Source organism: Meles meles, chromosome 11 (genome assembly GCF_922984935.1).
Source record: "Meles meles chromosome 11, mMelMel3.1 paternal haplotype, whole genome shotgun sequence".
Lineage (NCBI taxonomy): Eukaryota > Metazoa > Chordata > Mammalia > Carnivora > Mustelidae > Meles > Meles meles.
In genome coordinates this window covers 97,873,237-97,895,680 of record NC_060076.1, presented here as the reverse complement: position 1 = coordinate 97,895,680, position 22,444 = coordinate 97,873,237, and the positions used below count along the sequence as shown (strand labels likewise).

At 58.7% G+C, this 22,444-nt stretch overlaps 1 protein-coding gene across 4 annotated transcripts in view; it reads left to right on the top strand.

The window, feature by feature from the left end:
- ROR2 (receptor tyrosine kinase like orphan receptor 2) overlaps window positions 1-22,195 on the top strand; it is a 151,599-nt gene extending 129,404 nt beyond the window's left edge. For 2 of the 4 annotated variants that reach the window (XM_046023921.1, XM_046023920.1), the window contains 5 exons: window positions 11,031-11,158; window positions 14,357-14,671; window positions 15,575-15,820; window positions 18,491-18,693; window positions 19,892-22,195. In XM_046023921.1, coding sequence (XP_045879877.1) covers window positions 11,031-11,158; window positions 14,357-14,671; window positions 15,575-15,820; window positions 18,491-18,693; window positions 19,892-21,376 — 2,377 coding nt within the window. In that variant the 3' untranslated portion in view covers window positions 21,377-22,195. Of the gene's footprint in view, window positions 1-11,030; window positions 11,159-14,356; window positions 14,672-15,574; window positions 15,821-18,490; window positions 18,759-19,891 lie in introns of those variants that run through there. The other 2 variants (XR_006820884.1, XM_046023922.1) reach the window with 2 other exon arrangements.
- The last annotated feature ends 249 nt before the right edge of the window (window positions 22,196-22,444 follow it).

Genomic DNA, 22,444 nt, shown 5'->3' with positions numbered 1-22,444 from the left:
GAAATGGAATTCTATAGCACGTAGCCACGTGAGACTGGCCTCTCTGACTTCATGTGAAGTGTTTGAGGTGCGCGTGTTAGCAGGTCACTGCCTTGTCGCTGGAGGTTGTCCCACATGGGTCTACACCCGCTGGTCCGTCCACTCTCCTGTTGATGATGGATGCCCAGGTAATTCGCACCTTTGACTCTTAGGAATAAGGCGCTGTGGATATTCTCAAACACGATTTGGCGGGCTTACATTTTCATTTCCGTTCAGTAAATACGAGGAGTGGTATCGTTGGCTCACAGCGTGTGTGTGCCGAGTTTTGTCAGAAACACCAGAAAATACCAGACTTCCCTAAGGAGGTCGCGCCACCTTGCACCGGCACCGAGGAGAGTTCTGGTCGCTGCATGAGCTCACGAGTGTTTGGTCTGGTGTTTTTAACTAAGTTGAGCCATTCCAGTGTGTGTGTCGTAGTTCCACTGATCTTTATGTCCATTTAATGTCTTGAAAAAGTCATTTTTGTTAAGCATTTAAATTTTCCAAACAAATGCATTTAAGACTATAACGTGTCCTCTGAGTCATGCTTTGGCTGCATTTCTCCCCTTCCTGCCAGGCACACAGGCTTTTCTTGTGATTTTCTGATCCTTGTTGCATTGTCGTCAGTGGTTCGGGACGTATTTTACTTTGGTGATTTGCTGCGATTTTTTCTGGGGCCAGTTAGACGTGGTCAGTTCTTGTGAGTCTTCCCTGTCGCAAGTTCTGCTGGTGGTCACACGTAGGTTGCTTCACATACTCGATCGCACGTGGTGAGTGTGTCCTTGAAGGTGTCTTTGTGGTTTTCGTCTGCATAGTGTATACATCTCTGAAAATACGTGAAAGTCACCCGTACTGGTTCTGTATTTGTCAGTTTCTATCTATTTCCTTCCTTCCGTTCTTCTCCTAAATGCCTATAGGTTTGAGGCTGTACAGCTTTTATTTTGTTATTAGTCCCTTTTAGTGCTTTTTGCTTTGAATTCAGTTCTGCCTGACAACAATACAGCTGCGCCTACCCCCTTTTTATTTTACTCATTTATTTATTTGAAGATTTACTTATTATTTATTTGATAGAGAGAGAAGGCACGAGAAGGGGGAGGGGCAGAGACAGAGGAGTTGAACATATCTTGTTTGTTCAGTGACCGTTGAATTGCCCGTCGGTGCAGTCTGTCCTCTTTATCTGCAGATTCCCCGGCTGCACCTTTTCTTTCTCGCTAAAATCTCGTCGTAGTTCCGAAGTCAGTACTCAGACGGTTTCATGGCCACTCACGGACGTGGGCAGGGCAGTGAAACGTGTGTATGCATGTCCCACCCGAGGTCTGCGGTCTTACTTCAGCTGCCCCTCGGTAAAACACGGTGTTCTCAGTCTGTTCTCTTTGGGGCAGCTTGTGGGTGGTTCACTGTGCAGAGTGGCCCCGAGCTCTGTGCTGAGGTGCTCTCGAGAGTTCCCGAGCACCCGAAGGCTGTGACGGGCCGCACGGAGAAAACACGTGTGTAGATCAGCTTCCTTCAGGCGTGAGTTATGGAGCTGTTGGCCCTCAGCTCGACGCTAATGAATCATCAACACACATTACAGAATATGTCGCCAAACAGAAACACATGGAACAAGGTTACATATTGATCAGATAATGAAAATGTCATGAGCACAGACTCGCGGAAAACCCTCTCTGCCTTTCCCCCGGGAGCCGTGGCTCCGTGTTTGCTTATTCAGCATTTGCGACGCCCTCATAGGAAATATACTGCAAATAACCAGAATAGACTGTATTTTACCCATTTTTCACTGGGTGATTTGTCTTTTTCTTACTGGTTTGTGAGAGTTTTAACCTGTATTCTAGATAAAACTTTTCCGTAGCTCTGAGTCCATCTGGACTGACTTCTGTGCTGGTACAAGCCGGGGCTCTCCTGTCCTGTTTTCTCCATCGATGGCCTAGTCGTTGGCACTGTCTAACGAATGGCGCCATCGGTGATCATTACGTGTGACATCACCCCCTGTCACACCTGAGATTCCTGCGCATGTGTGTCTGCTCTGAGCTGTCCAGTGTGTTCCTGCAGCGTCTGCCTCTGGAATATCATCACACTGTCCCAACGGCACAGCTTTGCGGTATGTCTTGTGTATGTCGAGAGACTTTCTCACTCTGCTGCTGTGGACTGAATTATGTCCCCCTCTCCCTCTTCACACACTGAAGCCTTCACCCCCGGGGCCGGTGACAGTGTTAGAGGTACGGTCTTTGAGGAGGAAATTACAGTTAAAGGAGGTCATAAGCATGGGACCCTGATCCTGTAGGACTCACGTCCTTACAAGAAGAGGAAGACCCACGAGAGCTTTCTGACCACGGTGTGAGGACACAGCACGAAGGTGGCCGTCCGTACGCTGGAGCTGAACAGGCCGGCACTTTGACGCCGAGCCTCCCGGCCTCCAGAACTACGCAGTCAGGTCGACCCTCAGGGCTATTTGTTACCGCAGGCTGGGCTGACTCATACATCCCCCTTATCACTCTACGTTGCTTTCAGATGTCTCGGCCGTCGCGTTTGACTCTCCATCTGGATTTCTGCCGGTTTGTATTTTTCTTGGAACTGCGGAGTAGAAGTCCGATTTTTGCCGTTACTTTTCTCAGATACGACGGTGGCTCTGTAGTTTTTCTCCTTTGAGAATATTGCTGTTATGTTACGACGTAGCGCAGCCAGCGTTGTGTGGCTTATGACTCCGGCCTGAAGTGCGCTCGGCCAGGGTGAGTTCTGCTCTGGCGAGCTCCCGAGCCCATCGGCTGCTTCGTGCTGGCGGACGACCTTCCGCAATCGGGTTACCTTGTGGTTTGACGTGCCCAAGCTGATGCTGATTTTGTCTCCATGGACGAACCTCCCCTCCTTGTGGCATCTCTGGAAACTAACCAAGACAAGACAGAAAGAGGGGAAATCCGTGGGCTAAAAACAGATTCGTCCACACATTCTCCATTTTTGTCCCTGCAGTGTCCCAGCTGGTCGCACCTGTGACTCCTCTCTTGGGCCATCTCCTTAGGCTCCTCCTTGTTGGACCAGCCGTGGGCCTGTGCCTGCAAATGGGGAGCTGGCCTGGGAGCACCAGCAGAGCCGCGGCCGACCCCCGAGTGCTGAGGTCAGCACTGTGAGTGGGAACAGCTGTGGCGACTGCCCTCCAGGCTCCCTGTCCCGGCAGCCGCCCTCACACGGCCACACCTGCACGCATGGGCAGAGCATTGGACGCCAGTACGTGGGCGTGGAGCAAAATGAAGGGATTTACTGCCGTTAAAACACGGCTTTTCCTTTCATGCTTTTGAAGGGAGGCTGAGGAGGGTGTGTAGTGGGGAACAGAGGCTTTAGGAGCAGCCCTGAGTCTGCAGACGTGGTTCAAAGACGGTATTACTGCGGCTTACTGAGGCGGCACTTGGATAAGGTGAGGGGATTAACGGGATTAACGTGTTTCACATATGGGCTCCGTGTTCATCTGCCCTTTGAAACGGGGCTCGGTGTCACGATGACAGACCCGTGCGTCCACCGTGGCATAGCCCGCTGGCTTGGGCATGCGGTGGGATGGGGCAGGGCAGGCGGGACGTCCCCCGAAAGCGCCCTGGTTCCTGCATGGCTGTGCTGGGTCCGCACCACGGTCCCCACGTGTGAGCACCCCCGGTGCTTCAACAGATGCTGCTTACAGGGACGTGCGTTGCTCTTTTGGGCGGTTGTGAATTAGGTTCGTGATCGGCTTCCAGGAACTCGACAAACGGGGCCACATCCTGAGCCCTTTTCTTACTTCGCAAGGTGCACGTGACTCCAGGGCTGTGGCCGCTCACCACCGTGGGCGCGCGGCCCTGGAAGCCCGGTGTCCCGGGCTGACTATCTCCCCGTCTCCAGGCCCCGGACTCCGCGGCATCAGGGCACCCCGGGCGGGTGACTCAGAGGTGCCCACGTGCCCCACAGCCGGCGTGTCTGCTCCCTCCAGCTCCTCCCACTGCCGTGTTTCGGGAACTGTCATAACCGAGCTCAAGCTTTATCCTAATTACAGGAAAACGGCACTAAAAAAAAAAAACACACGAAACTGCCAACCAGCCAGTGGTTAAAAATGACTTCAGGAGAAACCAAGCTGCCTCACCGTAGGTGCGTGAACCGTCCCGGGCAAAGGCTGACACTGAGCATTGGATGTTGAAGCCACGAATCCCCACCTGATCCGCGGAGCTGGGGACGGAGGAGCCGGCCCGGGTGTTTCCCTCCGTGACTTCTCCTTGTGGCAGGTTCTATTTCTTGGAAAACGTGACTCCTTACATCCCGCGGTGCCGAACTTGAATAAAAGAGAGAAACTCAGTTCATTGTAAGATTACGTGATGCAGGAAGTGGCAGCGATCCTCGTGGGGAGCCTCGGGGAACTCCCAGCCTCCGTTCACTGCACAGCGACACGCGGACGTGTCTGCGCGTTAGCAGGGGTGACGGTATCCGCGCGGGACGCGGGGTGACACATCCGAGACCTCCGCTTGGTCCTTTTGTTCTCGGCGGCGCCCGCGCACTAGCGGTCATGCCCTAGTATTTAGGGATGAGAGCTTTTTCCTCACCGACCGCCAAAGTCACCCAAGGAGATACCCACCTTCCAAGGTTTGCCGGGGAGGGACGAGCCCCACTGCGCTCCGCGGAGGAGAACCACACTTCCCTCCCGGGGAACTGAGAACCCGAACCGCCCTTTCTCTGCCTCCGGCCGTCGCGCATGACCCTGGCCTCGGAGACGGTTTCTGAGAGGTTCTGCGGACTTGGGTTTTGGGGTCCTGAATGCTGGTGTCGGGGGTGCTCCGCAGACCCCGTCGGCACTTTTTGCCACGTGTAACACGACGCCGCGTAACCGGATGCTGGGGCTACTTTATCTTGAGTCAGAAGTATGAAGCGTGTGTCATTGTTGAAGAAACATGCACTCACTGAACAGATGTGCGTGGACGGTCAGCGTGGCCAGGCGCTGCTCGGAGGGCGGTGAGTACCGCAGTGCGCGAGACAGGAACGGGAGCTCCCACGTGGGTGCGACGTCCTCGTGGAGCCTCTTGTGTCCGGCTTCTCTCACGCGACAGAATACCCAGAAGATTCTTCCTGGGTCCCGCTTGCTGACCGCTGTTTTAGGAAGACGCGACAGTGTGTTTTCGGGGGCAGTTACAGATGTGGCCGCTGGGAACATCTGTGTTCGGGTATTTCTGTGAGCTTTCATGGCTCTGGACCGCATCCCGGCCGCGGGGTTACCGGCTCAGGCGGTCGGTGCGTGCACACGCCGGAGAAAGTGCCCAGCTCCTCCCCGAGCCGTCTGTCCGTTTCCCGCTGCCGCCCGCGGAGTGAGACCGGCCAACCCACGTCCACGCCACCGTGCGGGGTCGTCTGACTTGGACCTTCCAGCACTCGTGTTGTGATGTTTGTGGTGGTTTGATGTATAGTTTCTCCTCCTCGAGAGTCACCTTTTCAGGCTGCACTTTTGTGAAGTGTCTGAGGCCTTTTTCCAGTTTCCTGCCTGTCTTCCTGTGGGGTTACAGGACGTCTTATATATTCTGTACCGTTCCTTTGCCAAGGAAAAAGTGACTGTGGTTTGCCTTTTTAGTTTCGTCACGCTGTCTTTCGGTGAGCAGCAGAATTTCAATTTATTTAAAGATCTATTTATTTATTTGAGAGAGAGGGAGGAAGCAGGAGCAGGAGGGGCAGAGGGAGAAAGAACTGGAAGCAGACCCCCGACGAGCACGGAGCCCGACGTGGGGCTTGATCCCATGACCTTGAGATCGGACCCGAGCTGAAACCCAGAGCTGGCTGCTTAACTTTTGTGCCACCCAGGCGCCCAGGAAAATTTAATTGAATAAGTTAGTTTATCTATTTTTTTCTCTTATGCATTGTGTCTGAGAAATCTTTGCCTTTGCTTATCTCAGTAGAATCAGCACGTTCTCCATTGTTTCCTTCCGTAAGTGCATAACTTCAGCTTCTGTGGTTAGGTCTGTGGTCCAGCTCAAACTCAGTTTGTGTGGATGGTAGGAGCTATGGGTTTGAGTTTATTTTTTCCATATGAATATCCAGTTCTGGGGCGCCTGGGTGGCTCAGTTAAGCGTCTGCCTTCGGCTCAGGTCATGGTCTCAGGATCCTGGGATCGAGCCCCACATCGGGCTCTCTGCTCATTGGGGAGCCTGCTTCCCCTCTGTGCATGCTTTCTCTCTCAAATTAATAAATAAAATCCTTAAAACAAAACAAAAACAAAAAGCCTCCGAATATCCTGTCCTTCCAGCACCGTTTTTGAACCCATTGTCGGGTCGTCCTCAGATGCCTCGTGTCTGTACTAAAATCACTGGACCTTGGTTGGGGTCTGTCTTGAGACTCTCCATCATGTCCTCCTCTCCCAGCAGCACATTGTCTTTGACGTTGTAACCTGGTAAGTCCCCGAATCGGTGGTTCCAGTTCACCCTCGATCCTCCTCGTTCATGACCGTCCTGCTGCTCTGGTTTGCATTTTCCTGTAAATTCTAGAGCTTGTCAGTTTCTACCAAAGTCCGTACTGGGACGTTTTTAACTTTGTGTTTTAAAATAACCCCAAATGTACAGAAAAGTGACGAGAAGAGCACTTAGGAGTAATCTCTTCTCTCTTTACGCGGGCTTGCCGACTGTGATCGTGTCCTATTTGATTTGTCATTTTTCCGTACATATTCGTAATTTTTCCCTTCCCTGAGCCCCCCGAGATCTGGCTGTGTTCCTTATGCCCCTTTTCCCTGTGTACTTCCGCGTTAGTCCCCAAGGTCAACCTGTTTCCTCACCGAACCACAGCTTTGGGAGAATCGACTCCTTGAAACCATTGAACGGTCCGTCCTGTGAATATGGTGCGGTTTCTATTGGTGTAGCTTCTCTTTTCTTCCTCTCTACAGTGTTTGGAAGTTTTAAGTGGGGAGGTCGTGTACATCTTTACTAGGTTTTGTGCAGAGTATTTCAGCCATTCTTAATTGAGACACTCGGGGTATCGAGTACCTTCTCCTCGCCGTGCCGTCATCACCACGTGCCGTCCAGAGCGTCCCATCTTTCCAACCTGAACCCCGTGTCTGCTGGACTGTGGCTCTCCCTTTCCCCTTCACCCCGACCCTGAGCAGCCACGATTCTACTTTTTCTCTATGAATCTGACTGCTCTTGAGTACTTTTAGCGTTACTGTGAATGACTTTCTTTTGAAGATCTATTTATTTATTTGAGAGAGTGCGCAGAGTGGGGAGAAGCAGTGGGCGAGGGAGGGAATCTCAAGCAGACGCCCACCACTCTCCGAGCCCCGCAGGGGGCTTGATCCCGTGACATTGCGGCAAGCCGAAACAGGAGTGAGACGTTCGACCACCAGCATCACCGGAGCACCCCTGGAAATGACATTTTTTAGACATTCCGTTTGCTAATTGTTACGTGTAGAAATACAATTGATTGTCTTGACCTCCTGGGGCCGTACTAAACTGTAGTAGTTTCAGCAGGTTAAAAATATATTCCTTGGGATTTTCCACGTAAATTATGGCATCAGGTCTTACTTCTTCCTTCCCGGTCTGTGCCGTCTCTGTGCCGGGCCGCTGATGGCTTGATCGCGCCGTCTCCTGATCGTCCTGGCTGAGCCCTCCATGCCCAAGGTCAGGTAGAACGGTAAGAGCAGACAGTTCGTCTTCCTAAATGTCTTTGGGGAAATGTCCCTTATCTCACCATAAGTAACGTGTTCACTGTAGGCATCTGATAGATGCCCCTTTTCAGTAGAGTAGGAGAGAGATTTTCCGTTTGTTGAGTTTGTTCATGAAAGAGTGTTGACTTGTGTTGACCTTTTTCCTTCTCAACTGAGATGACTACATGGTTTCCCTCCTTGTCTCTGTTTTCGGTGACCGGTTTTTAAATGTTGAAACACTTGTGTTCTCGGTTCACCCAGGTGGCTCACTGCCCATCTCTATTGTCTTTCTGTTTTGTTGGGTCCAGTCTGTCCTTGCGTATTTTCTGAAGCCTGGTGCCTGTTCGGTCCGGGCACGTTCATCTGTGATGTCCTCGGAGAGAGGACACAAGTGACCTTGTGTCACTGCGCCTCGTGGGTGATCTGGGTGGTACCTCTAACTCCTTCACATTCTGGAAGAGTTTATGTAAAGTTACTGTTTCTTCCTTAAATGTTTGACAGAATTCACCAGTTTCTATTATCTGGGGTTGGGGTTTTAATCGTGGGAAGGCTTTTTATGACAACTTCAAATTCCTTAGGACACTTAAGGCTCTTCTGAGTTTTTATTTCTGTTTCCACTAGTTTTAGTGTATTGTGTTTTTCAAGGAACCTGCCCTATTTTTTAAGTTATTGGATCTGTGTTCAGATATTTGTGCATAATGTTTCCTATTATCTTTTAACATCCGTAGAGTTTTTGGCGATGTCCCCTTTTGCATTTGTGGTATCGGTAATGTGTGTTTTCTCTTTCTCTTTTTCTTTTTCAGTTTTTCTAGGTATAAGCAATTTTGCTCTCTTTTTTTTTTTTGAAGAGCTAACTTTTGGCTTTCTTGATTTTTCTGTTTCTTTTGTATCAATTTCTGTTCTCATCACTAGTATTTCCTAGTTATTTCCCAACTATTTTCTTCACCCTAAAGGACTGGCTGCATCACAGCTCCTCTCCTGTGCGCTGCTGACCTTACACGGAGCGCGGGTGTCTCTGATTTTCCAGGCGCAGTGGGCAAGCGCCCGAGATGCCCGCAAGCGGTGACGTGTAGCACGCGCACTAGGGCAGAGCCGACGTGCACTTTTGGTGCGTTTGGCGGGCGCTGGTTATCGTGGGATCAGCAGCCGGCTCCAGCTCACGAAGAGTGAGAAGGGAGGGGTCGGGCTGTATTGTGAGCACGTGAGCTTGTCTAGTTAAACTACACTGAAGGGATCCTTGACCCAAGGAAATAATGGCCAAGCAAGCTTGCGAGAAAGGGCGTCCAGCTCTTGTCGACACCACAGTCTCTTGTTTCGGTTATTTATGGCTCCAGGTTCCTTTCTTTGAACAAGAGAGCTTGCGCAGGTGCCCGGGAGGAAGGGAGGAGAGGCTGCAAGGGTGTTCTGCCGGATCCTTTGTCTCCACCGTTACGAGCGTCCGGATTTTAAGTTTGTGAGGGAGCCGGAATACGGGTTTTCATGTCCATTTGGTGGAGCTGGGCACGACACCCGTGTTCCTGGGGGACGGTCCAGACCGCTGTAGGGCCGGCTGACAAGTGTTGCCAGGCTTAGGGGCTGGTTACAGATTTGCTAGAAAACAAGTGACTTAATTCCAGTCCTAACGCCCTTGTCAGTAACACGCCCCCGGAGCCCCAAGCACCTCTCCTTGGCTCCAGCCGCTCTCATATATCTGCTGTGGCCGTGTCCCCTGTCTCCTTGGAGCATCCTGAGGGCTCTCTGGAAAGCATCTGGTACTCAGAATGCCTGATCTCATCCACTGAAGGCACGACTCACAGGTTCACACAACAGAAAGTGGCACGGACTCCAGCGGGCCCTGTGTGTGCCGTGCAAAGGCCCTGGGGAGGGAGTCGAACTGGGGACCCGGTGGGAGGGCCATGCTTCGGTGGGGCTCCCCGCCCAGCCCCTGGGTCTTGAAGCGTGGCCCGTGCTGTCTACTTCTCTGTTGTGTAATAACAACATCTCCTTGTACAACTTACATGAAGGCCAGACTTTCGGGGATCCCCATTGTTTCCCTCCATGTCAAAGATTTCTCTTGTGTGACGCAGGAACGCGGTTCCTGGATGGTCATCCCTTTCACGAGTCTGGCTTGCAGACAACCAACGCCCGCGGGGTGCGCTGCGGTGTTTCTGTGTGGTTCACGGGTGGGACGACACGTTTGTGGCCAGCGTTCTGCGTGCGTCTGCTCACAGACGTGGACGTGTGCCCGCCCGTGTGTACGCTTCACGCCCATGATCCGTCTGTCACGCTCCGTGGCGCCACGCCCCTTAACAATGCTGGATTTTTTTAAGTTAATAGATTTCATATTTTAGAGCCGTTTGGGATTTCCAGAAGAACTGAGCGGAGCCTGGAGAGTTCTCACCGACCACCCCCCAGCATCCACACCCGCGTTTCCCCCTTAGTGTGGCGCCTTGGTTAGAAGGGACGGGACAGAAGTCAACCCAGTACTTACGATGAGCTGATAAAGTCCGTACCTGGAGCTTTCGCTCTGGCAGCTTCCCTGCTGGGACTTTGGGCAGCAGACTCTTGGACAACAGGGATTGGGACGCCGACCCCCCGTGCCGACCCCCCGTGTGGCTGGAAACTTGTGTGTAACTTTCGGCTCCCCCCAAAACTTAACTCCTAGCCCCTTACCGATCACTTAGTCGATTAACGTGTATTTTGCGAGTTGTATGTGTTATGGACTGAATTCCTGCAATAAAGTCAGCTAAGGAAAGAAAATGCTATTAAGAAAATCACCAGGGACACAGCGTACATTTATCGTACTTGTGCTCACGGAAATCACTGCACGTAAGTGGACGCACGAGGCTCAAACCTGGGCTGCTCCCGCGTCACATCTGGAAAGACACGCACCTGCCATCACGGCATCATACAGAGTCGGTTCCTGGCCCTGAAGTCCCTGTGCTCTGCCTGTTGGTCCCGTGCACCACCCCTCCCCCAGCCCCTGGCCGCCACTGACCTTCCCCCGTCTGCATAGCTCTGCCTCTTCCGGACGGTCCGGCAGCTGGACGCCTACAGCATGCGGCCCCTCCGGATCGGTGTTTCACTTAGTCCCGCACATGTGAGCTTCCTCCGTGTTTCTTCGAGGCTCCTTTGTGTTTGGTGCTAAAAACTCCTCCATCCGGACGGGCCACGGTGTCCTTACCCATCACCTGCCGGAGGACCTTGGTCGCTCCCACGTTTGGGCAGGTTTTCGGGTGGTCCGGGGTTTCCGGCTCATTTGCGCCGATACCAAGGAGCGAGACGACGAGATCATGACGACAGTCCGTATTGTGACCAACGTAGCGTAATGAAAGTGATGATCCTTTTCGGGAGAGAGCTGGCTGGGGAAAGCAAACAAGCCACTGTGCTCACGGCTGGGTCTCCCCAGGGACGACGACCACGAGGACGGCTTCTGCCAACCGTACCGCGGGATCGCGTGCGCGCGCTTCATCGGGAACCGGACCATTTACGTGGACTCGCTCCAGATGCAGGGAGAGATTGAGAACCGCATCACAGGTAGGAGCCCCGTGTCGTTGGACCGTGAGCCGCCCGTCCCCACCCCCTCGTGCGTTTATGTCCGATCTTGGACACGGAGTCCCTGTTCCACGTCGTGCAGCAGGGTCAGACGGCTCTGTTAGAAGCAGTGGGGACTGGCCCCAGGGTTTGCCCTCCAGCGTTCCCGTCTGTGCGTTCCCATGAGCAAGCGCACTTCCTCAGGCCCACTGCGTGGCTCCAGAGTCGGGAGACGTCCCGTGCTCACTGCGTCGCCAGGGCCTCCTGTCCCCAGGCTGGCCGCACCGCAGGGAGGCCAGCGCCCACTGCACTTAATCACTGCACTTCTTGGTCCTGCCGTCCCTGACTCCTGCCCCCCGCAGGTCTGAGCTCAGTGAAGAGCTTCACGGGTCCGACTTTGGCGTTGGGGAGAGGGGTTTGCAGTCTGTGGCGGCGTCTGGGGACGCTGCCGGGCCGCCGACGGCCAGCATTCAGGTCCCGCGGACAGTCGGCGTTCAGGGACCTGCTTCACGGCGTGGGAACGGGGGCGGCTCCCTCTGCAGGCAACTGCTCTCTGTCTCTGCAGCGTTCCCGTTTCTGGTGGGCTGTCCTCCTCCATGCGCTTTCACATGGTGACATGAAGGTCACCTTGGGGGAAGTGCTTGGAGAAGTGAGAAAATGAATTCAACCGAAGCTCCTCTCCGCTCTCCCCACAAACACACACACGTTTCCTCTCCAGCCTCCAGACGACATCGACTTGTCCTTCCAAATCCGAGTCACCCCTCCCTTGCTTTCGCCCCAAGCTGGAGGGTCTAGGGCGATGGCCGTGCGAGGACCCGCCTGGCCCGTGGTTCCTGAGCCCCCGAGGACAGGGCCAGGTGCTCCCTCAGAAGTAGGAGACGATGGTCGTCCGAAAGGAGCCCATTGGAGAGCTTTGCTGTTTTTGGAAGAGCTTTCCCTGCTCTCTAAAGCAGAACTGCTCAAACCTTTTGGGCCACAACATTCAGTGGTTTACGTTAGTTCGGTGTTCGGTGTGGCTGTACCCGTGCCTCAGAGACGGGACGCAGGCTGCAGGGAACAGAAATCACCCTCGACAGCAGTAGGGCTCTTGGATCTTTCTCGTCGCTTCTCGTTCATTAAGGGAAGAGTCCATTATGGCCTTAGTAGGAGCCACGCACTCAGACATCCTCCGCCCTCACCGACCTGGGAAGCGCTAGCCGCGGACCTCAGACTGGGCGTCCCACTCGCTGACGCACCCGGCTCCCAGGCACGAGACTGTCCCCGAGTCCCGTCTCTGGGAACGGCTGGAAACCGAGCAAGTCTGCTGTCCGAGCGGGCGGGCCCACGGCAGCTTTTAGACGAAAGTCTAGAATGCGCATGTCTAGGTTTGTGGACACGAGAGGAAGGTCGAAGTTGACCTGGGCTGACTGGCTTGTGGTTCCGAGGCCGTTGGCCCTGCTGTGTCCTGTCTGGGGCAGGCTTGTCAGAACTCGCTCCAGGACTCTGGGGGCTTCCCGGGGAAAGGGCCCAAAACACCTTCAAGGTGACGTGGGGAGTGGACAGAGGCGAGGCATGAGCTGCCGGACCTTCTGGGTACCTAGAGCCGGACGTTGACGTGAGCCCGTGCGGGACGCGTCTGAGGGGACAAGGGCAGAGCAGAGACCCTGACCGGGTCATGCTCCGCAGCCGACTGCCCCGAGAGCAACACCGGGTCTGTGTGGCTTCCACCGTCCTGCCGTGCCTGGGGTCCCCGCCCACGCCATGCCCGCCCTCCTGACGGCCCCCGGACCAGGCCTCACCCCGGACTCCCGAGCTGACCCCGAGAGACCCTGCAGGGACCCTCCTGCTCCTCCCTCAGTCAGTCTCGGCCGGAAGGGACCGGAAGGAGTAGGGACCGCGCGTTCCTCTCCCGAGCTCCCTCAGACGCTCTGTGTGGGCTTCTGTCCTCTGGGGTGTGGCCTTGGCGGGTCACCACACAGCACCAGACAGGACGAGGGACCCACCATCCGTGGTGGGTCACGGGCAGCGCCGGAGCTGGGCTCCCTCCGGCTCGTCTGTTCTGGGGGCTGCCCTGGGCTGGGCCCTCCGCGGAGAGTGGACACCCGCAGTGCTGCCTGCCAGCCACACGGGGCCACAGCACGGGTACTGGCGGGGGCCCTGGGCGAGACCTGGGCCTGTCTTCTCCCCGCGGCGCAGCCTGTGGGGCAGGGGCCTGTCTCTTCAGCCGCCGGGTCACATCCTCAGGAGCAGAGCCTTCGCGGGCCACAGTGGCTGGGCCTCGGGGCGGCGGGCATGCGGCCGCGGCCTCCCTTTGAGCCTTGACGGGGCTCCTGCCTCCTGCCTCCTGCCCTCCTGCCCCCACACGTGTTCCCGCTCGGCCCGCGGTGCCACTGCGTGCTCTCTCCGGGTCACACGCCACCTCCGTTCCTCTCCGCTCTGTCCCGTGTCCTGCCTCGGAGGACCATGTCCTGCCTCCGCTCTGTCCCGTGTCCTGCCTCGGAGGACCATGTCCTGCCTCCGCTCTGTCCCGTGTCCTGCCTCGGAGGACCACCAGCCAACCGCGGCTCAGACCCTCGCTCCACCTGCTTCTCTGCTTTCTTTGCCCACAGCACCTCCCTCTGCCCCTCCCAACGCGCTCCGGCTGTCGGGTGGCTCCCCTCTCCCCCGCCTCTCCTGCTGCTGTTGGTTGCAGGTCTGGTCCCCGTCTGTCGGCCCTGCTGCCGTCCACCCGCCCCCGCAGCAGCCTCCCCCGGCCGCCCGGTCGGCCACAGTCCCGAGGACGCCGGGCTCCGTCCCTGTGCCCTTTCCGGCCTCTGCTTCTAGACGTCACCCCGGCCCGTTGCTGTAGCTCCGCCCACTGCTTGCCGAGCCCAGTTCCTAGCAGGGCCTTGGGGAGCGGCTTTGGGTCTGACCCCGAGTCTTCCTGTGCTGGAAGAAGCACCGGGTGGGCCGGGGGAGACCCTGGGCCCAGTCTCCCCATCCCTCTTGTTCCTCACTGTGAGGGAGGCCCTGGGCCGGGACTTCCCGTTTCCAGCGCACCGGGCAGCGGCTGCTCTCTGGGGGCCTGCCTCGGTGAGAGCCTTTCGGGGTGTGCAGAGGACAGGGCGGAGGGTTGGAGGGCACGAGTGAGAGAGGGGTGTCGCAGGGCGTGGGGCGCGAGGCTCGGGCTCTGGGGCCCGGGAGCAGGAGCCTCCGGCCTGACACCCGCCTCCCCGCCCGCAGCGGCCTTCACCATGATCGGAACCTCCACGCACCTGTCGGACCAGTGCTCGCGGTTCGCCATCCCGTCCTTCTGCCACTTCGTGTTCCCGCTGTGTGACGCGCGCTCCCGGGCGCCGAAGCCCCGCGAGCTGTGCCGGGACGAGTGTGAGGTGCTGGAGAGCGACCTGTGCCGCCGGGAGTACAGCATCGCGCGCTCCAACCCGCTCATCCTCATGAGGCTGCAGCTGCCCAAGTGCGAGGCGCTGCCCCCGCCCGAGAGCCCGGACGCCGCCAACTGCATGCGCGTCGGCATCCCCGCGGAGAGGCTGGGCCGCTGTGAGTCCACGTGTGCCTGTCCTGGCCGCAGCCGCCACCGCTCCTGCCCCGCCCCGGTCGTCCTGCGGTGGGCGCACGGCGGCTGTGGCCCTGCCGTCCTGGCACTGGCGAGAGTCGCTACATCACTGGGCTTCAGACTCCGCTTCTGGGGGAGGAGGGGGCGTCATCTCCGTGCCCATTAGCAGCCTGAGCCGAGGCACCACCTCCAGGCCGCCCTGCCACCCCTGAACAGCTCCCCTCGCCGACTAGGTCAGGGTTGCCGCCCCTTGCAGGGGCCGGAGGGGAGAAGAGCCCACCCTCCTCCCAGGCCCTGGACTCCGGCCACTTCTCGGTGAGGCTGGGGGTTCTCAGAGCCCCGCAGGGCTCCTTGGGGGGCAGTCGGAGCCCGATCTCTGGGCTCCCGGGGGCGTCCATGCAGGCGGCGGGCTCGCTCCTCACTCCAAGCGTGATGATCGCCGCAGAAGACGGAGCGTAGGTTGGTGAGCCCGTCTTCAGGAGGGGCTGAGAACAGGTTCAGAACTAAGGCAGCGGGAGGGCTCTGGGTCTCCGCCCCAGACACAGGGTGCCCGGGTGTCCTCCCCGGCGGCAAAGCGAGCGGGAGGTTGGGGTTGACGTCCTCCTGCAACGGAGGTGCCTGGCGGGCCCCCAGGGCTTCCCCACTCACGGGGTGACTTCAGATGGGCTTCCTTCCCCACTTGTGTCCCTGGACACCCCCGCCCCATCGCCCCGACTTACCTGGTGGGCCTGCGGCTTGAATGCTGCTGCTGTTGGAAGTCGGAGCGTTTGGGCTTCTGGAGGTTCCGGTTCGGGTACGTGCAGGCGAGGTGGCGGCGGTGGTCCTTCCGGGAAGGGCTGGGGAGGCTGCGGCCGGCAGCCCTGCGTCCTCACGCGTCTCTCCCACAGACCAGCAGTGCTACAACGGCTCGGGCACGGACTACAGGGGCACGGCCAGCACCACCAAGTCGGGCCACCGGTGCCAGCCCTGGGCCCTGCAGCTCCCACACAGCCACCAGCTGAGCAGCGCGGACTTCCCCGAGCTCGGAGGGGGCCACGCCTACTGCCGCAACCCCGGAGGGCAGATGGAGGGCCCCTGGTGCTTCACGCAGAATAAAAACGTACGCATGGAACTGTGTGACGTTCCCTCCTGTAGTATGTATTCTCTCTCTCTCTTGTTTTTTAAAGCGTTAACTGTTGAGGGCACCTGGGGATGGCTTGGGGTCCAGGGCGCCTCCCCCATGCACCGCCCTGATGACCGGCTTCAGATAAAGCCGTTGCCGGTTCTGGAAGTAGGACCTGGTCGTTGTGGGACATTTTAAATTAGAGAAAGTTCCGGAGTCGTGTGCCTCTCAGCCCAGATTCCACCACGCGGGGGAGACGGCCGATTAGGTCTGGGGGCCCCTCGCCAGCCTGTTGCTTGCGGGTGGCCCTGGGATGGTCAGTTTGGTGCCTGGTTTCTCCATCGATGTGGTCACCTGCTGTTTCCCAGTATTGGTGGACGGGCCTCCTGCTGTGGCCACAGCCCTCAGCCTGGCTCCTGGCCCCGGGGCACGGCACTGCCCGCCCTCCCTGGCCTCCCGCAGCCCGGCTCACCCAGGCAGAGCAGGCAGAGCGAGGAACAGCGGAACTTCGGTCTTGTGACCTGTCCCCCTGCCACATCCTTGTTAAAGCACGAACGGGACGGGCCAGTGAGGTTGAGGGTCCCACAGTTCACAGGCCTCCTGTTTCTGTCTCGAGGCCATTTACGTTTCACCGGCTCCCACCGGCCTAGGTCCCCCGGAGAAGGTTGGCCGCCCCTGAGTCTTACGTTCTGGTTCCTGGAGGCAGTGGGTTGCTGGGACATTACCGAGAAGCGACGGATGAGGAGAGAGGATGTGAAGGAGAGCCGGGCTCGCCGTCCCCGCACCAGCCTCCTCCAGCGGCCCCGGGCCGGGCGCGCCTCCCCCTACAGATGCTGGCCGTGGGAACCGGCATCGCTTCCCTCCTGGGAGTACCATGGGCCAGTCCCAAGTTTGCGGCTCCTCTCAACTCAGCACAGATCCGTGCCACGGATCCTCAAGAACGTGCGTCCACGGCAGGACTAACGTTTGAGAACGAGAATGTCGGCAATATCATAAAGCTGTTCCGTGGATTGCTACGTTTCTGAAAAAAAGTTCCTGCAAGGAAGGGGGTCCGTGATGACCTGCTGGGGGAAGAAAGAAAGAAAGAAGCTGCAGGATGATAGCTGGTTTCTCCTGCTTTTCTCCCCAGACCCCCCTCTGTCTGTCTTTGTGAAGGAAAGACGTGCGTGTGTGGGTGCGTGTGTCTGTGTGCGTGTGAGCTCACACGGCACCTCCATGTTATGCGTGAAGTTTTGGAGCGATACACGCCAGACTTTCCGCAGAGATTTCCCGTGGCCTAAAGAAATGTTGAAACAGAATACGTTTTCACAATGAGCCGGTATTACTTTTGTAATGAAAATTAATCAAAAAGTTAGAAATATGTACGCTGTTCGATCTGGTCGATCTAGGTACATTGGATTTTGCAAAAAGCTTTGCATTCCGAGGGCAGAAATGCGAAGCATGCGCACTGTAGGAAGGCTTTGGCAGCCAAGTGGGAAGCAGGCTCATTGCTTCCCAGCGGGGTTCGGGTGATGCCCGAGGAGCCCCCATACGGGGAATGGTGTGCGGCCCCCGCCGATGCCGGGAGCTGCCTGGTCCTCGTGGGACCGTGTCTCAGATGCAGTGTTCTGCCTCAAAACCAGTGGCCGGGGATAGGGAGGATCCCACTGCCTTTACAAAGAACTCGATTGAAAACTCTACGTTAACGAACCCTGCGACACGCTGCTTCTGTGTGTTGGAACAGCCGAACGCCGTGTGTTCCTGCTCACCCTGAACGGGACGTAGGAAATCGGACGAACGCCCCCGTGAAGGTGGCTGTGGTCTTCAGCCCGTGGCTGCGAGGACGCAGCCTGTCCTGTGGTACCGTGGCTAACAAGTGTGGCGTCTGCTGGTGATTTTGAAAAGATGACAATAAAGTAAATGGTCACGCAGACGCTTGGACGGTGCTCCCCGCTCTGACCTGGGACAGGGGGTGGGTCATGGAATCTCCCCAGAGAGACGACCCGGAGCCCCCACCGCCGCCCTCGAGGGTGGGGCCGGGGAGTTCTGGGGTTTTATTTGGTTCTCTCTGCGGTGGGGTGTGGGGAGGGGGTGGCGTGGGGCTGATGGGACGACGGACAGACAGACAGACTCCGGGTTTGGGACAGTGCTGCAGCCCAGCGTGGCCCCCGTGCCTGTCTGGAATCCCGTAGAGGGAGACAGACCTTTGTGTCTCGCTCTGAAAACCATGAAGCTCACCGGAAGCCTCGTCGGACCTTTGACCGCCGCGTTTCCCAGCACGCTTGGGGCCCTGCGGCGTCCTGCCGTGGGTCAGGCTCACTGGCGACCGGTGCTCTTTCAGATCAAATGCACTTTGGATTAGTATCTTCAACGATATGTGTTCATTACACACAAAATGTGGAGAATCCTAAAATGCCACAGGCGGGGCCATTTCTCATCCTAGGACCTTGCTTGTTACTACTGCAAGAGCCCTAGCATTCACGGGCTTTCTGAGCCGTGTGCTCCCGCTTGAGTCCTTGGGGGCAGCTTTGGATAGCGTCTCCCAAGCGTGCAGGGGTGCGTTACCCATCCTTGGGCTTGGCGCGCCCCTTTCCCTTCGTGCAACTCATGGGACCGTCCCAGTGTGCTTGAATCTTGCAGCTGGGGGCGGGAGTGGGCTGGCGGGAACTCGGAGTTGGGCGGAGGATGCTTTCTAAGAACCCGTGACCCTGGCTGTTCGCAGGTCCCCAGGACGGCAGCAGGATGGGGATTCTGTACATCCTGGTCCCGAGCATCGCCATCCCCTTGGTCATCGCCTGCCTCTTCTTCCTGGTCTGCGTGTGCCGGAATAAGCAGAAGGCTTCCGCGTCTACACCACAGCGGCGGCAGCTGATGGCCTCGCCCAGCCAGGACGTGGAGATGCCTCTCATCACCCAGCACAAGCAGGTCTCCTACGCCTCCTGGCCCAGCCTCTGCCTAGAGATGGCTTGCCCCCAATGTTTGGGTTCCTGGCTTACCACCATCCTGAATTGCCCTGTATTTCCCCACATCTCCTCTAAGACATGTCAGGACATTTGTGTCCTTAGGAAGGAAGTGGTAGGCGTGTTGGAATCCCGCCATCCCTGAGTCTAGGCTTCTCCCTCCGCTCAGACGGGTGCATTAGCCAGCAGGTGCCGTCCTGCGTCTGTCTGCAGGGCTGCCGCTCTCCCCACAGGAGAACCAAAGGGAAAGGGCTCTGACTGGTCCACCACATGGGGGCCCGGCTGGCTCTGACACGGGACGGGGCCTCTTTTCTGGTCCGTTTGGAGTTGGGTTGGTTTTGTTTTGCTTTGATCTTCGGGGACGGGTGGAACCGCACATTTAGAGTGGAGTCAGTCACCCCCATTCCCCCACCCTGACAGCTCTTAGGACAGCGAGACCACCCTGAGATACAGCACAGGGGAGTCTGTCCCGGCCTGCCTGGGCCTCCACGTTACTTGTACGTCACTCCCGTCCGGGCTCTGAAGGGGATCGTCAAGGCGGTCGGGGGAGCGTGCCCTTGGCTTGGAAGCCAGCAGTCGCTGTGTGTTTGCTGGGGCTGGGGGCTGGGGAGTGTGGAGATGCAGCACAGCCCCCACCCCGCCCGTGGGGCTTCTGTCATAACGAATATAACCAAGAAGAGGAGGGAGGGGACACGGAGGGACGGCTGGAAAGCAGCCGGCCTGGACTCCAAGGTGACAGAAATCATCGGAAGCGCACGACTTCCCACGGGTGCCAGGGAGACAGGCCGGTGTCGCTGTGACGCATCAGGGAGCCGTGGGAGGGGCCCCGGGTGGGGGACGCCACTGGGAGGGTCCCTTGGTGCCTCTGGGACGGTGGCGCCCAGCTCGGCTGTGTGTGCGCGTGTGGTGTGCACACGCCCTGCAGTGGTGTGTCTGGAGTTTGGGGGAGGGCGCACTCTGCAGCCTGGCTGGGACCCGCAGACGTGTTTCCCGCAGCCTCGCGGTCCTGGGCGTGTTGAGGAGCAGAGAATGGGTGCGGGTCCGGCGGGGCCTGGGGCGGGCAGGACCGGGGTCCTCTGCTGGGCTCCCCCCGCCCCAGCTGCCCGGCTTGTCCTTCCTGTTCCGGGAACTGAAGTGGTTCACGGAGCTTTTCTTGTCGGCAGGTCAAGCTCAGGGAGATCAGCTTGTCGTCGGTGCGGTTCCTGGAGGAGCTCGGGGAGGACCGGTTTGGGAAGGTCTACAAGGGCCACCTGTTTGGCCCGGCCCCGGGGGAGCAGAGCCAGGCTGTGGCCATCAAGACGCTGAAGGACAAGGCGGAGGGCCCGCTGCGAGAGGAGTTCCGGCACGAGGCCCTGCTGCGGGCCCGGCTGCAGCACGCCAACGTCGTCTGCCTGCTGGGCGTGGTGACCAAGGACCAGCCCCTCAGCATGGTGTTCAGCTACTGCGCGCACGGGGACCTGCACGAGTTCCTGGTCATGCGCTCGCCGCACTCGGACGTGGGCAGCACGGACGACGAGCGCACGGTGAGGTCCGCCCTGGAGCCCCCCGACTTCGTGCACGTCGCGGCGCAGGTCGCCTCAGGCATGGACTACCTGTCCAGCCACCACGTGGTGCACAAGGACCTGGCCACCCGCAACGTCCTCGTGTACGACAAGCTGAGCGTGAAGGTCTCGGACCTGGGGCTGTTCCGCGAGGTGTACTCGGCCGACTACTGCCGGCTGACGGGCGGCGCGCTGCTGCCCGTGCGCTGGATGTCGCCGGAGGCCCTCACGCACGGCAAGTTCTCCGTGGACTCGGACATCTGGTCCTACGGCGTGCTGCTGTGGGAGGTCTTCAGCTACGGCCTGCAGCCCTACTGCGGCCACTCCAACCAGGACGTGGTGGACATGGTGCGTGGCCGGCAGGTGCTGCCTTGCCCCGACGACTGCCCGGCCTGGGTGTACGCCCTGATGGTCGAGTGCTGGCACGAGGCCCCCGGCCGGCGGCCCCGCTTCAAGGACATCCACAGCAGGCTCCGCGCCTGGGGCGGCCTGTCCACCTACAACAGCTCGGCACAGACCTCGGGGGCCAGCAACGCCACGCAGACCAGCTCGCTGAGCACCAGCCCCGTCAGCAACGTCAGCAACGCCCGCTACGGGGGCCCCAAGCAGAAGGCCCAGGCCTTCCCGCAGCCGCCGTTCATGCCCATGAAAGGCCAGATCAGGCCCATGGTGCCCCCTCCCCAGCTCTACATCCCCGTCAACGGGTACCAGCCCGTGCCGGCCTACGGGGCCTACCTGCCCAACTTCTACCCGGTGCAGATCCCCATGCCAATGGCGCCGCCGCACGTGCCCGCCCCGGCCGTCCCGAAGCCCGGCTCCCAGCACAGTGGCAGCGGTTCCACCAGCACCGGCTATGTGACCACGGCGCCCTCCAACGCGTCCATGGCGGACAGGGCAGCCCTGCTCGCAGAGGCCGCGGAGGACACGCCGATCACCCCCGGAGATGCGGCCCAGACCCCCGGGCAGGAAGCGGAGGAGGAGGAGGACGGCTCCGTCCCCGAGACTGAGCTGCTGGGGGACAATGACACTCTGCAGGTGGACGAGGCCGAGGTCCCCCCGGGCGGCCTGAGGGGCACGGGGCCACCGGGCACTCCGGGGGAGGCTTGAGCCCCAGGCGTGGGTCGGTGGCGCCGGTTTTCCATGTCACGGCGCGACCTCTGCTCCCCGCGTCCTCTTGTGCACAGAGCAGCCGCTCCCGCCCCGGCGGCCAGAGGGTCTTCGAGCTGGGGACGCCTGCCCGGGCCGGGGTAGTGGCCCGGCAGGACTCACGGTGACACCTGTATGGCCGGCATTCCCTGAGGGAGATGGGCGGGGAGGCCGGCCTGCGCCGTGCGGGACAGTAGCCGCCGTCTTGCCTCCCCCGTGCCTGTGCCCTGGAGATGGGCCTGTTTCTCCCGCCAACAACTGTCCCCACCACCATCGCCACCCAGGACTCGCGGGAATGGGCGGCTGCCGCCCGCCAGGGTCCCACGAGCGCGGGGATTCCGAGGTGGGGGCTCCCGAGGTGGGGGCTCTCTGTGCCTTCCGTGAAAATGTGCCTTAAAAAGAAAAAAGCGATTTTGTATTTTGGGGAAATGATTGTAATCCTCTCACACGTGTGCCTGGCACCTTCTCTGGGATCGGGGAGGCGTGCTTGGGTTCGAGTGTTAGGCCACCGTTGTACAGAGCACGGCGTGGGGATTCTGTTTTGTAGACTCGTGTACAGACCTGAAGTGTGATTGATATGGTTGCGTCCGCCGTTTTCACTGAAGTATTGTGAGCTCAGTCGTTGACGTGCTGACGTGACCCACTCTGGGACGCCTCCCGACTGTATTTCGTCTGCCTGTGTCTGTCCCCGATGCAGGCGAGGTCCGTGCATTTCAGGCGGGACAGAACACCCGTACGCTCCACTTGTAACCCCCACACCTGGTGTATCCAATAAAGTGAAACACGACTTCCAGCCGGCTCTGAGCGGGTGAGGGCGTCCGGCAGCCGGGGTTCCCCGAGACAGCAGGGGACGGCGAGGGCTGAGGGCTGGCCCTGGGGTGAGGTCGCTGGGAATTTGCATCGGGTGCGCGGGCAGCGGGACCCCTGTCTGCTCTGCTCCCAGGCAGGTGGGGGGGGGGTTGGGGGAGGGTGCCGGTGTGCACAGCCCCGGGCGAGCCACCCAAGCCCAGAACGATGATCCTGACCTTG